Source organism: Solea solea, chromosome 16 (assembly GCF_958295425.1).
Source record: "Solea solea chromosome 16, fSolSol10.1, whole genome shotgun sequence".
In the NCBI taxonomy this organism is placed as follows: Eukaryota; Metazoa; Chordata; class Actinopteri; order Pleuronectiformes; family Soleidae; genus Solea; species Solea solea.
The window spans coordinates 12,862,022-12,874,292 of NC_081149.1; the positions used below are offsets into that span (position 1 = coordinate 12,862,022).

A 12,271-nucleotide genomic window follows, 5' to 3' on the forward strand; every position below is an offset into this window, starting at 1 on the left:
TCTTAGTGAGGACACATCGTAGACATAATGCTTTACCTAGCCCCTTACCCCAACCTTAACCATCACAACTAAGTGCCTAACCCTTACCCCTAACCTAATCTAAATCAAAGTCTAACCCTAACCCTAAAACCAGGTCTTAACACTGAAAAAGCCCTATAAAGTTAAGATGGATTTGTATGTTTTTTTTTGGACCTCACAAAGATATAAATACAAGCCCACGCACTCTAGAGGCAACAGCACATTTGTATTCACTGCAGTGTTGTTCGGAGATGAAACTTTCATGGAGTATAGTGTTGGTGCTTATTCTTTGCCGAGGCCTCAGTGACCTCGGTCCCTGTGACCTCACTGTTCCCCCATGTTGTCCATAGATCATGTGGTGTGCGAGGAGGAGTTTAAGTATGCCATGCTGGCCTTAAACTGTGTGTGTCCCGGCACCTCGACGCTCATCACTCTGTTGATCCACTCCTCCAGAGGACAGTGAGTACACTCACGCTTTCTTCCTCCCCATCATCACTTTCTGTTTGATTGGGCAAGAGCACACTTTTACTGGTAAAATATGCACCACAGAACAGAGCTGCTCTCCTCACCGCCTGACGCTTTTGTTATTCTTCCTTTTCCAGGACGGCGCCCCAAGAGGCCTTCAAGCAACGTGTGGGAGCATTTCAAGCCCTCAACAGGTAGAAGGCAAACCCATCTGTATTCACACACGGTCATTCTGTGCCACATCTGTGCCTGTGTTTGCCCGGATCCTCTGTCAACAGCCAGAGTTTGCACAACGAACGCTCTCTCTTTGATGTGGAGATTCTGTAAAAGAAAAAGAAAACATGTGATGATCATAATGATGAACTTCTGCTGTTTTAAATACCCAAACTAAAACACACAGAAGTCAGGGCATGCGACCGGACACGGCCTGTTACATTTGTAAAGATTGAAGTGCAAGAAATTGAATATGTTATCTAATGAACAATCCATATGTGAATATTCCAGACTGTAGCCAATGACTCATTTCCTAATATAACATAATAAGGAACAGGTAAAAACATACAGAACAATTCAAAGCACCAACAACATGAAGTGCCACTGAGGATTACGCGTTGCCATTTCCAGTTCATTACTCCTCTATATTCTCCTAATTAAAATATTATAGTGTAAAATAGAGTGGAAATCAATATGGTTTGGGGTTATTTTTGTTGTTGACGTAATAAAATCAACAATATGTAGTTTGTACCCAAAGCTTTCTTTGCGAAACAAGTCATTTATGGAAAGTTACTCGGGAATAACTAACTCTTTTTAAACGTTTGTTTCAATAATGTGAAGAGAACTCATTTTCACTTTGGTCACATGTGAAAATATATGTATTTTTAAAAAAATCATATAATCAAGCAGCAGGTGGCTAAGAGGTTGAACATTCAGAAGCAGGCTGTTTTGTAATTATGCTTCTATATCTGGACCTGTTGCCATTTCGTTTATTGGAGGTGACAATGCTGCATGACAAGAATTTGTCCTCCTCCTCTCCTGCTTTGCTCTTAGTTCCTGTAAATTGCAAATTCACTATAACACTTGTTTATATAATGCATTCTTTGTCGCAGGCCACCCACATTCACACATCCCCCACAACCCTGTTTCCTGTTATCACCTCTTTAGCCTCCGCATCCAAAGCCACATCCCCCCTGAGAGAAGCGATGTCCATTTAACTGTGTGAACATGTTCACCTGGGACCTATTGTTCAGACAGACTGGGTGTCCTTGCCCACCTCTGAGTGCTGATTGAAGTATTGATCAGCAGCTCTGACAGAGATGTAAGAGCTTGTAATAGATGTAACTCTGCAAACCTTAAGTGGAAAAAGCTTCCCATGTGACCCTGGTGCTAAGGCTGGAAGCTTAGTGTTCTGTGTTTATAAAGGTCAATGGCTAATCCATTCAAAATGTCTCTGTCTCAGGGAGGGTGGGGCTTGTTCGGCGGACCAATGGCACCGCACCTACCGCCGCTGCTCGGCCAATGAGGTGCATCACATCCGCCTGGAGGAGAGTAAATTCTTTGGGGAGTACCAGGGCAAGAGTTTCACCTTTGCCTCCTTTCATGCTCACAAAAAGTAAGTCATAACGTGAAGGAAGCCATTTGACACCCTAAACCAAGTGTTATCCTCCTGAGAAATTAGTTTCTGTCTCAATAGGACCAGGTTTTGGTCTCCATGGGGACTACTGGTCCTGACCAGGTCAGCGTTTGCACCAGAGAAGGTCCCAAAGAGGTGACAAATACACGAGTATGTCTTGTTTTTGTGGCTGCAGGTACGGCGTGTGTTTGATTGGAGTACGCAGACTCGACAACACCAACATCCTGCTCAACCCGGGTCCGTGCCACATCATGGGAGCCTCCGACACATGCTTTTACATCAACATCTCCAAAGAGGAGAACTCAGCATTTGTCAGGGGTCAGAGGGACCCATCGTGGGGCAGCTCAGGAGGAAATGCCAGAGGAGTACCGCAGACCATCTACCACGGACTCACCCGTCTGCCAGTGCACAGTATCATCGCCAGCATGGGTAACACTTCTTCTCTGCAGTCTTCAGACATGCAAACCTCTAAAGTGATAAAGGTGCATCACACAGCAGCACAGACACAGTTGTTCACATTTACAACCAGTCTTAGTGAATAAAAAGATTCACAGCTTTGTAGAGATATTAACATGTATCTGGTTATAAGTGGTTTGATCAGAGCAACAACTGAATGAACTGAAATGTCAGTTAAGAGGGTTTTACAAACACACCACCTGGTGGACAAGAGCAGAAGTGCCTGCCTCACTGCCTCTCATACTGGTTTCTAATAAAGTCTGTGCAGATGTTGCATCTGCACCTGCCTGATCTGTGCCTCGGTAATAACCCCTGTGGCTGGGTGTGCTTCTCAGGCACAGTGGCCATAGACCTGCAGGACTCCACTGACAGCAGCCCTGAGGGCCAGGACCCCGGCAGCACGGGGCTGGGCAGTGGCAGAGGAAGCAGGAGCAGCTCCAGGACAGAGATGAGCGGTGCCAACACCTTGGCCCTACCTTCTGTGGGCGACTCAGCCGAGGAGCGACGGCACAGCATCGCCCCCGTCCTGGAGCTGGTAGATGGCGTTAACAACCCCACATTTGACCTGCTGGGAGACCAGTCAGAGGATGAAGGAGGGGAGGAGGGCAAGGAGGACAGTGACAGGGATGAGAGTGCCCACTGGTGGGGTCAGCACTGCGAGTAAGTAGGATGTTCTTAGAAACGTGTTTACACGTAAAACAAAAGTACTCCGGTGTAAGTGTGGGTTTGTGCTGCAGGTGGATGAAGGGATACCCACTGAACTCCCCATACATCGGCAGCTCGCCTGCGCTGTGCCACCTCCTTCAAGAAAAGATGCCTTTCTGCTGCCTGCGTATGGACAAGGTATTTAACGAAGGTCTAATTTGCATCGTGATCTTCATTTTACTAGTTCATGTCACTGTCATCATCTGCTCTCTGCCTCTCCCAGGCTTGTCACCACATCCCTTTTGAGGACGCACGCTCGTATGGCTTCAAAAACAAATTGATCATCGTGTCGGCCGAGAGCGCAGGGAATGGCCTCTACAACTTCATTGTGCCTCTCAGGGCCTACTACCGACCCAGAAAAGAGCTCAACCCCATTGTGCTGCTGCTGGAGAGCATGTAAGAAGACTTCTTTGTTGTTCAGTGTAATGTGGCGAGAAGACTTCACACGAGAAGTCGATTACATTTGACTCAGGGTTGCCCAGAGGCTTTGCTGCGAGTGTAGCGGCTACAGTAGAAATCTGGGTTGCACAGAATGGTTAAAGGGATAGTCGTAAGTGTGGTTGCATGAGATATCGACACATTATAGACACTAACGTTGCCAAGCTGAGCATGTTTCCGTAGACCAGCCTGAGACCACCAAAGTTGATCGTGATGGTCGGCAACTTTACATCAAAACACACAGCAGTTGTTGATCCACTGCTGCCTCCATCAGTTCAAGTGTGTCATCTTGTGACTTTGATGTTTAAAATGGATTAAAGTCTAAAGTGGAACAAACGAGGCAGACCACATGCAGTGCTGATCTTTCTCAATGGACTTCTGTGTGGGAGAGTCAGTGGTTAACATGCATCTGACATATTCATAAGACATCGTAGTGTACAAGTGGCTGAAATCTGTTGTCCCTGCCGGCAGCCATGTTCTCAGCGAAAAGTGTCAGGCTGATTCACGGAAAAATGCCGACAAACTCTCCCTTTAAGTGCCACGCAGCGGAGGATTTTCAGAGTAAACATGATTTATGAACTGCTGAATGCTTTCAGGACACGGTGCTGTGTAATTTTTTGTGGCCAGTACACAAAGGCTGTCAGCAAAATAAGAGCAGAGTCCAATAAAAAGGCAATAAAATGCTGAGTCACTTCAGTGTACGGCTGTTATTTTCAGCCTCCTCTGCACACCTTTTTTCTCTGCTGTATTTTGTCTGTGTGTGTGTGTATGTGTGTGTGTGGGGGTGGGGGGGGGGGGGGGGGGGGTGTTCTGTGTCCCTGTGCTACCTCTTCATCATGGCATGTATAAATCTCCACTGGTGAGCATCTCAAGCCCATTTGTTTTTTGATTGGTTCAGACCTGAAGCAGACTTCCTTGAGGCAATCTGTTGGTTCCCCATGGTTTTCTACACAGTGGGCTCCATTGACAAGTAAGACAAACCAAATCTCCAGGCTGCTTTCTGTTTTTTTGTTTTTTTTTTATATATCGCTCTTTTTCATCGGTTACTTTTGCCCTCAATTGTTATTCATGTATGTGCTTCTTCAGCTATCAAAAGCCTTGGATGGCTCTTTGATTTATTCTCCTTGCTCTTCATTGCTGCTCTCGTTCTGCCTCATCTCTTCCCCCTCATCTTTCTCTCTATCACAGTCTGGACAGTTTGCTCCGATGTGGAGTGACTTTTGCCGACACAATGGTGGTGGTTGACAAGGAGAGCTCCATGATTGCAGAGGAGGACTACATGGCTGACGCCAAGACCATCGTCAATGTCCAGACCCTCTTCAGGTTTTGCTTCACCTGAATTTTGCTCGGCAATCTCGCACGCTGCTTTTAAAGTGAGCGCTTAACCTCCGTGCATCTTTCTTCTCTCAGACTGTTCCCAGCCCTGAGTATCATCACAGAGCTCACGCACCCGGCCAACATGCGCTTCATGCAGTTCAAAGTCAAAGACCACTACTCTCTGGCTCTGTCCAAATTAGAAAAGGTAAACGTTCTCCATCCTCAAACCTCTCAGTCTTCATTTCTCGTTCATTTCTCTTCAGCTGTCTTGAGGGGGAAAAAACAAACAAACACTGAGGTTTTAGAATTAGAAATGCATCGATTGTAATTAGATGAGCTTTGTCACAGACACAGTAAATTTCCTAGAGAACATTTGTTACTGATTATAGTCGCGTGTTATTTCTTATATTCTTTTCACAAAATTGTGTTTTATAAGATCCGGTGTCGGTGTGAGTTAAATCTCCCTTTTGGGTAACATCCATCTATTGCTTTATCCGTCACACCTACAGTCAATTTAGAGTGTCCAATTTACCTAATCCCCATGTTGCTTTTTTTTTGGACCTTTTGGGTTTAACTATAGTTTTGTTGTTGTTTTTACATTTACATTTGTATTGCCTTCACAACAAGAAGGAAGACTTCGCTTTATTTTAGCTTTGGTTTTGTTTGGATTATCTGGTTTAATATAATTAGAAGGCCCAATCCCTTGATTTTGTAAACAAGTGAGGAGAGAAAACAGTGTTTTTGTGTGCACTTCTTCACATCACACTTTTGTCTCATCTCCTATCTCTGTTACATGGTCCCCTTCTTTCCCCCTCTGTGCGCACACGCATGTGTGCACGCGTGTGCATGTGTATGTGATTGCTCTGCAGAAGGAAAGGGAGAAGGGATCCAACCTAGTGTTCATGTTCCGCCTGCCCTTCGCTGCAGGGAAAGTGTTCAGTGTCAGCATGCTGGACACTCTGCTCTACCAGGTATGGCAAACACGCACTGAATTCTCCACTGTGTTGCAGAATGTCACTCTGATTCAGTCTGGTTAACTTGTTTTGCCGTCTTCTGCCGTCAGTCATTTGTGAAGGACTACATGATCTCCATCACCAGGCTGCTGCTGGGGTTAGACTCCATGCCTGGCTCAGGTTTCCTCTGCGCAGTAAGACGCCAAACACAAACAGCTTGAAATGATTCTGACTCAAAAAGTGCCTCCGAGACTGATTAGCGTGCTGTTTGTTTTCTAGATGAAAATCACAGAGGACGACTTGTGGATTCGCACCTATGGCAGGCTCTACCAGAAACTATGCTCCTCCACTGGAGACATTCCCATAGGCATCTATCGAACAGAGGCCCACAAGCTACCAGTCTCTGAGGTCAGCTGCTGCTACTACTGCTGTTTCCGGTCTAGTTTTGAGATTTGTGGTCATCAAGTCATGGAATAAGGTCACTGAAATAGCCCGGTACAAGGGTCAAAAACAAGAAGACAAATCATATTATATTTAGTATGTTTGTACAAGCCTATAATCTCCTTAGAATAAGTTTTAATCTGTACTTTGGGCCTTGCTTTACGGAGCACCACACACACATGTGGTTTCCATGCCTTCAAATGACATTACACTGACTTACATTAATTTCCTGTAGACCTTCTCTAACCTAAACCATAATTACTGTCTAGCCCTCACCCCAACCTTAACCTAACGCTAACCTCATACTAACCAAACAACATGTCTTCACCTTAAAATGTAATCATTCACGTTATGGGCACTTGCGTCTTGTGTAAACAGATTTAGGTCCCCACAACACAAGTAATACCTGGCACACACACTACAGCATCTGTATCTATGGAAACCCCATCAGCTCACATACTGATTGTCGGTGGCACAACGACATCCTCGCTAGAATGTCAGGGCCACCGTAGTTTCCTGACAAACCTCGGGAAGGGAGGGGCGAGCGGAGTCTGTTACAATCTGTAGACTCAGCCTTAGATGTCATTAATTCTTACATACTGTACCTTTAAGAATATGGGACTATTCAATATGCAGGATGTAGAAGAGTGTATCTTGCCCATCATTCATTTCCACCCTGATAAGAAAGTATTAATTCCTCTTCACTGTGAATCATCGGACCGCACAGGTGAAGAACTGATTCAATAAAACCTGTGTGATAACAGGCTGATGACACCTCACCAGGATATGAAAGGTTTGTGTCTGTCAGTCCAGAATGTGTGAATGCAGTTCTGTGTGTCTGCTGCAGTCTCAAGTGTCAATCACCGTGGAAGACTATGAGGACACCAGAGAACCCAGAGAACCCCTGTTGTCCCGGAGCGGCGCACACCGTAACTCCACTTCCTCGGAGCCCATCTCCACCTCCTCCCACTCCTCAGATCACCCCCTGCTCCGGAGGAAGAGCATGCAGTGGGCGCGGCGACTGAGCAGGAAGGGCGGTCGGAGCTCCAGCGGGGCCAAGGGGGGACCGGGAAGTGCAGCAGAGAGGATCAGCCAGCAGAGGCTGACCCTGTTCAGGCGCTCGGAGAGGCAGGAACTCAATTCCCTGGTGCGGACACGCATGAAACATTTGGGCCTTTCTCCAACTGGATTCAGTAAGTCTGTGACATTTGTCATGTACTGTTTTATCCGTAATCACATGTAATTAAGCAAACTTACCTTAAAGGTTACATACTGTATGATAATCAGTGCCACTAGATGTCTCACCTCTCTCCGACCCTGTTCTCAGTGATATGATATAATCCAAGCAGCACTGAACTCTCTCCTGTCAGAGTTTAGCAAATGTAGGCCCCGCCCAGAAAACGTCCTGTAAATGAAACACTGTTTGTTACCGAAGGTGTACGTCCCGTTCCCGCCAGTAGGTGGCACAATGGCTGGCTTGGCAGGTTATTATTGTGGACTGACTGTAGCCTATGCTATTCCTTTGGCCATTACCATGGTTGCCGATCAAAGGAAGGTGAGGGCAGCGTCTGTCTGGGCAGAAGCCTGCTGCATGGCTAGTGGGAACACATAATGTGAAAATGGGTTTTTAACTAATAATTCCTGGAAAATTGATGATCGCAAATTCTCTGAGGTCCTGATGTGCACACCAGTGCTGTGTACAGGGACATCCTCCACAGCACTGCATCACGTTCTATCACCAAGCTTTTCTAAACAGCACTGACACACCCTTTGGTATAATGTCATGTAGGGGCAGTAGAGACACTTCATAACGGCACCCTTTTGATTGGAAGGGCATCTTATAGAGCACTACATCATTATTCCCCAATAGAAAGGCACTCCTTGCTCTCAAGGCCACCAATGAATAGTAATTGCTCATGTTTTTAGCACTCTGGAGGGTACTTTAGTATTCAGTTAAGTCTTGTGACTCTAGAGGGCACTTTAGCGTGCAGCAGGTTTTTTTGTTTTTGTCCAGGACAGCAAGGGCTCACCAAACCTCCACAATGGCTAGCAGATAACTAGCATTGTAAGCTGCGTCGTGATGTTTGGCAGATGTAGCAGCAGAGTTTCAGAGTTTTGCGAGCACCACTGGAGGCGGGTGACGGGCATCTCTGTGCTCCAGACAAAATGTCACAACATGGAAAAGAGGGACAAAAATTTGCATCATGACCTGGAGTAGTTCTACGGGGGGCCCAGTGCCCATGTTACTCTGAGACTGGACCCCCTGTGGTCCCTGTCTGAACGGATAATAACATTATTATTCTATTTTAGTCAGATCCCTTAGAGCAGCACACCCAGAGAGAGAGAGAGAGAGGGAGGGAGAGAGAGAGAGAGAGAGAGAGAGGGAGAGAGAGAGAGAGAGAGAGAGAGAGAGGTCTGCTACTTTATTTTATGAAGTAAAAGTTGAATACTTAAATGCTATCTTTATTGACTTAGTGACTTATGTCTCTGCCGAGGACACCTTTACCTGATTATGTATTTACATAGAAAATAGTTGCTATATTAATGTTTCAAATCGTGTGTGTGTGTAAGTATTTCCATTTTCTGCTACTTCATACCTCTATTACATTTGCAGTTATTAACCATATACTGTATGTGAAATACAAAGCATCATTAAAAGGTCACATGACCAGTGAAAGCATTAAAATGCTATATGCATGTGAACTAATAATCTAATATTGTTGGTCATTCATTGTTTTAGTTTTAGTTTATGTATTATAAGGCAACCTTATGCCTAATATATATGTATATATATGTATATATATATATGTATATATATATATATATGTATGTATATATATATGTATGTATATATATATATATATATATAAAATAAAATCAGTTATTATTACTGTATTTTAATATGGCACTAGAATGATTACTTGCACTTGCAAAAGTTTTGCTTATTATTTGTACACTTGCTGCATATCCACCGTTTGTTTATGGTCTCTGTCCATGTTTATCTAAATCCGTCTTCCTGTCCCGTGACTCACTGTAACGCACAGCTTCCATTCTGCGTGTACGGATGCTGCACAGCCCGCCGTATATCCTGTGCCTATCTTATTTCCTGCCTCGCTCACCTCTTTTCTTCCTGTGTCAGATGGGATGACAGACCAAGGCAACAGACTGTCCTACATCCTCATCAATCCCTCTCCAGACACCCGACTGGAGCTCCATGATGTTGTGTGAGTGCGCAGCAGAGACAAGTGTATTTGACAGCACTGTAAAACGAACGCAGCGTGAAAATGTAACCCACCTGCCTCGCTGTCTGTGCCTCGTCTGCAGGTACCTGATCAGACCAGACCCCCTGTCTCTGGTGCCCAATCAGGGGAGCAACAGGAAGTGCAGCGCTGGCCTCTCAGAGTGCCACAGGTTCGATACGCAGGACAGCACCCACCTGTGAGGAACAAAAAGAGAGACAGACAAATATACACCGTCAAATCACTGCCAGACTGAGGAGAAACAGCAACAACACACACTTGAGGGAGGAGTGGAAATCAAGAACTGATGAGATGGAGTGGGACACACCTCGTCCACACGTCAACCTCGTTGGACTCCACAGTGTCGGACGTGCATGGACCGTTTCTTTTCTATGATGATGGGAATGTTTTGTTTATGCACCTTCCTATTTTCAAAGCAGAGAACTGTGGGACACAGAAGTGCATTTATTGAAAAGCTGTGTGTATTTATATACGTGTATGTGCATGTTACGTTCTGCATCATGTATGTGAGGTGTGTGTGTGCGTGTGTGTGTGTGTGTAACGTATGTGTCTGCAAGTGCTTGAATGAATGTGTTGTACATGTGCTTCTGGACCAAGAGCAAGACACTGCCAATTTTATCTGGACAGCTAAAGGGAAGTCAAGGGATGATTTTTATTTATTTTATTTTGTTTTGTAATTGTTCTGTTTGAAGTTTGTCCCTCTCTGTGTACCGTAGGTGTGTTTCGTCACACTTTTAATGTCGTTTAACGTGTTTGAACCTGACACGACAGTGCCAGTGCCGTAAGGTTTTTCTTTCTTTCTTTGTTTTGGTCTTCATAAAGCCTTTTTCAAAACTTTTTACTTGTCGCTCACGCCCTCAAAATGCCCTCGTTTGTCTTTACCCTCAGCCGCCGCAGACGCACCCAAACAACATCAGTGTGTTAATGACGAGAACACACGCTCAGTGCAGGGCTCTGTGTCTTCTGTCCGTCAGTGAGAGCTGTCCATCACAAACATGCATGTTAGAGAAGCAAGGAATGGGAATATTACAACTCAAACTACAAAAGCCTTGCACTATTTACATGTTTGAATCTTATCATCTTCTGAGCCAGTGTCGGAGAGGTGTGAAATCAAACCATACTAATACTTTAAGCTTTACAAGGAGATAATTACAGTATTTATTGCACACGTCTATAAATGCCCACTTAAGTTATTTATTCTAGAATATATTCAATTATTTATTTTTCAGTCAAAACACACTAGTCTACCTTATTGGGTTTAAAATATCACAGAGTCATTCATGCTAAACTCCTTTGGGTGTCTTTTTTTTTTTTACCAAGGATTCACGCAGAAACAGTGCGGCCATGTGGTGGGGACGCTTGCGGCACGGCTACTGCTGCTCACTGGACACACACACACACACACACACACACACACACACACACTCTGCTGTAGCCTCAGTGCCATTACAAACACATGAAACATGTACATATTAAAGTCGAGTCGTTACAGCTCATCCTTGCTTCATTGCTGTCCGCGTTGTCAGTTTGTGCAGCTGTCGGGGCAAATCTCTTCAGCCATGAGAGTCACAGATTTGCCAGATGTGACACCACTTTAAAGGTCCAGTGTGTAACATTTAGGAGGGTTTGAATAGGCCACACGAAAGAAAACGTTTTTTTTTTTCTTTTCGTAGCCTTAGAACAAGTCTTTTATATCTACATCAGGCATTGCTTTACAGAGGCCGCCATTTTGTGCCTGCATGTTTCTGGAAACAACCAAGAACGAAAAGGTGGAAACAACAGTGAGAGTAGAAGTGTGGAGAAGGTTGTGAAAGAGTGTATACATTCTGTCTTGTATGCGAAGGCCACTTTAGTTGCACTGTTACAGTCGCACCCTTAGACATCACTAATTCTTGCAAACTGGACCTTTAAATCAGTGTGAATCACTCATAGTGTGAGTTCCATGTGGTTTACTGAACATGCACTCTTTTTTTTGGTTTGTCATTGCATGGTGTGACTTATATACATTCAATCGGACATGTCACTTCCTGTTAGGTAGGACTGTGTGAACGACTCCACTATCATACTTACATCTTTTATTTGCTGCCTTGATTGTGTGGATTGTGTTGATTTATGGTAAAGTTTTTCACGTAGATTTCTGGAAGAGGACACACTGAAATGTGAGAACATTGTCATAAAAAGGTTAAGGAGAAAATGGCAGCTTCCTAAATCATAGGAACCAACAGTGTTCAGGTCCTGGGGATACTTATTGAGGGGACTCAAATGGATCCAGAGCTGAGGTGAGGTCTTAACTCCCTCCCTGACTGGAGAAACAATTCTGGATAGACTCCACTTTCTGTCTCTCTTCCATGTCAGACACACCTGACCTTTGTAGCATAAAAGAGTCGGCCCAGCAGGTGGACTCTCGGAGGTCTCAACAACACGGGGTTCCTGGGCCTGCAGGACACCAGCACAAAGGACACACATGCAGAGTACCTTTAACATCCACGTCATGGACACTATGGATATCACTAAGGTGAGGAAATAAGTGTCGTAACTACCCTGCAACAAATTCCATTTCTTTATGAATCTTTCGTCAAAATAAAATG

The 12,271-nt window shown here is 44.7% G+C and overlaps 1 protein-coding gene across 2 annotated transcripts in view; it reads left to right on the forward strand.

Moving 5' to 3' along the window:
* The window catches only part of LOC131476126 (potassium channel subfamily T member 2), a 38,396-nt gene extending 27,872 nt beyond the window's left edge, over positions 1-10,524 (forward strand). Inside the window, exons 15-30 of one of the 2 annotated variants that reach the window (XM_058654644.1) lie at positions 369-477; positions 621-677; positions 1,940-2,092; positions 2,289-2,542; positions 2,905-3,229; positions 3,307-3,412; positions 3,498-3,670; positions 4,611-4,682; positions 4,901-5,035; positions 5,123-5,234; positions 5,899-6,000; positions 6,093-6,176; positions 6,262-6,390; positions 7,271-7,616; positions 9,563-9,647; positions 9,748-10,524. In XM_058654644.1, the coding sequence (XP_058510627.1) occupies positions 369-477; positions 621-677; positions 1,940-2,092; positions 2,289-2,542; positions 2,905-3,229; positions 3,307-3,412; positions 3,498-3,670; positions 4,611-4,682; positions 4,901-5,035; positions 5,123-5,234; positions 5,899-6,000; positions 6,093-6,176; positions 6,262-6,390; positions 7,271-7,616; positions 9,563-9,647; positions 9,748-9,865 (2,360 nt within the window). In that variant the 3' untranslated portion in view covers positions 9,866-10,524. The remainder of the gene's footprint in view (positions 1-368; positions 478-620; positions 678-1,939; positions 2,093-2,288; positions 2,543-2,904; positions 3,230-3,306; positions 3,413-3,497; positions 3,671-4,610; positions 4,683-4,900; positions 5,036-5,122; positions 5,235-5,898; positions 6,001-6,092; positions 6,177-6,261; positions 6,391-7,270; positions 7,617-9,562; positions 9,648-9,747) is intronic. The other variant, XM_058654645.1, reaches the window with a different exon arrangement.
* Positions 10,525-12,271: the final 1,747 nt, after the last annotated feature.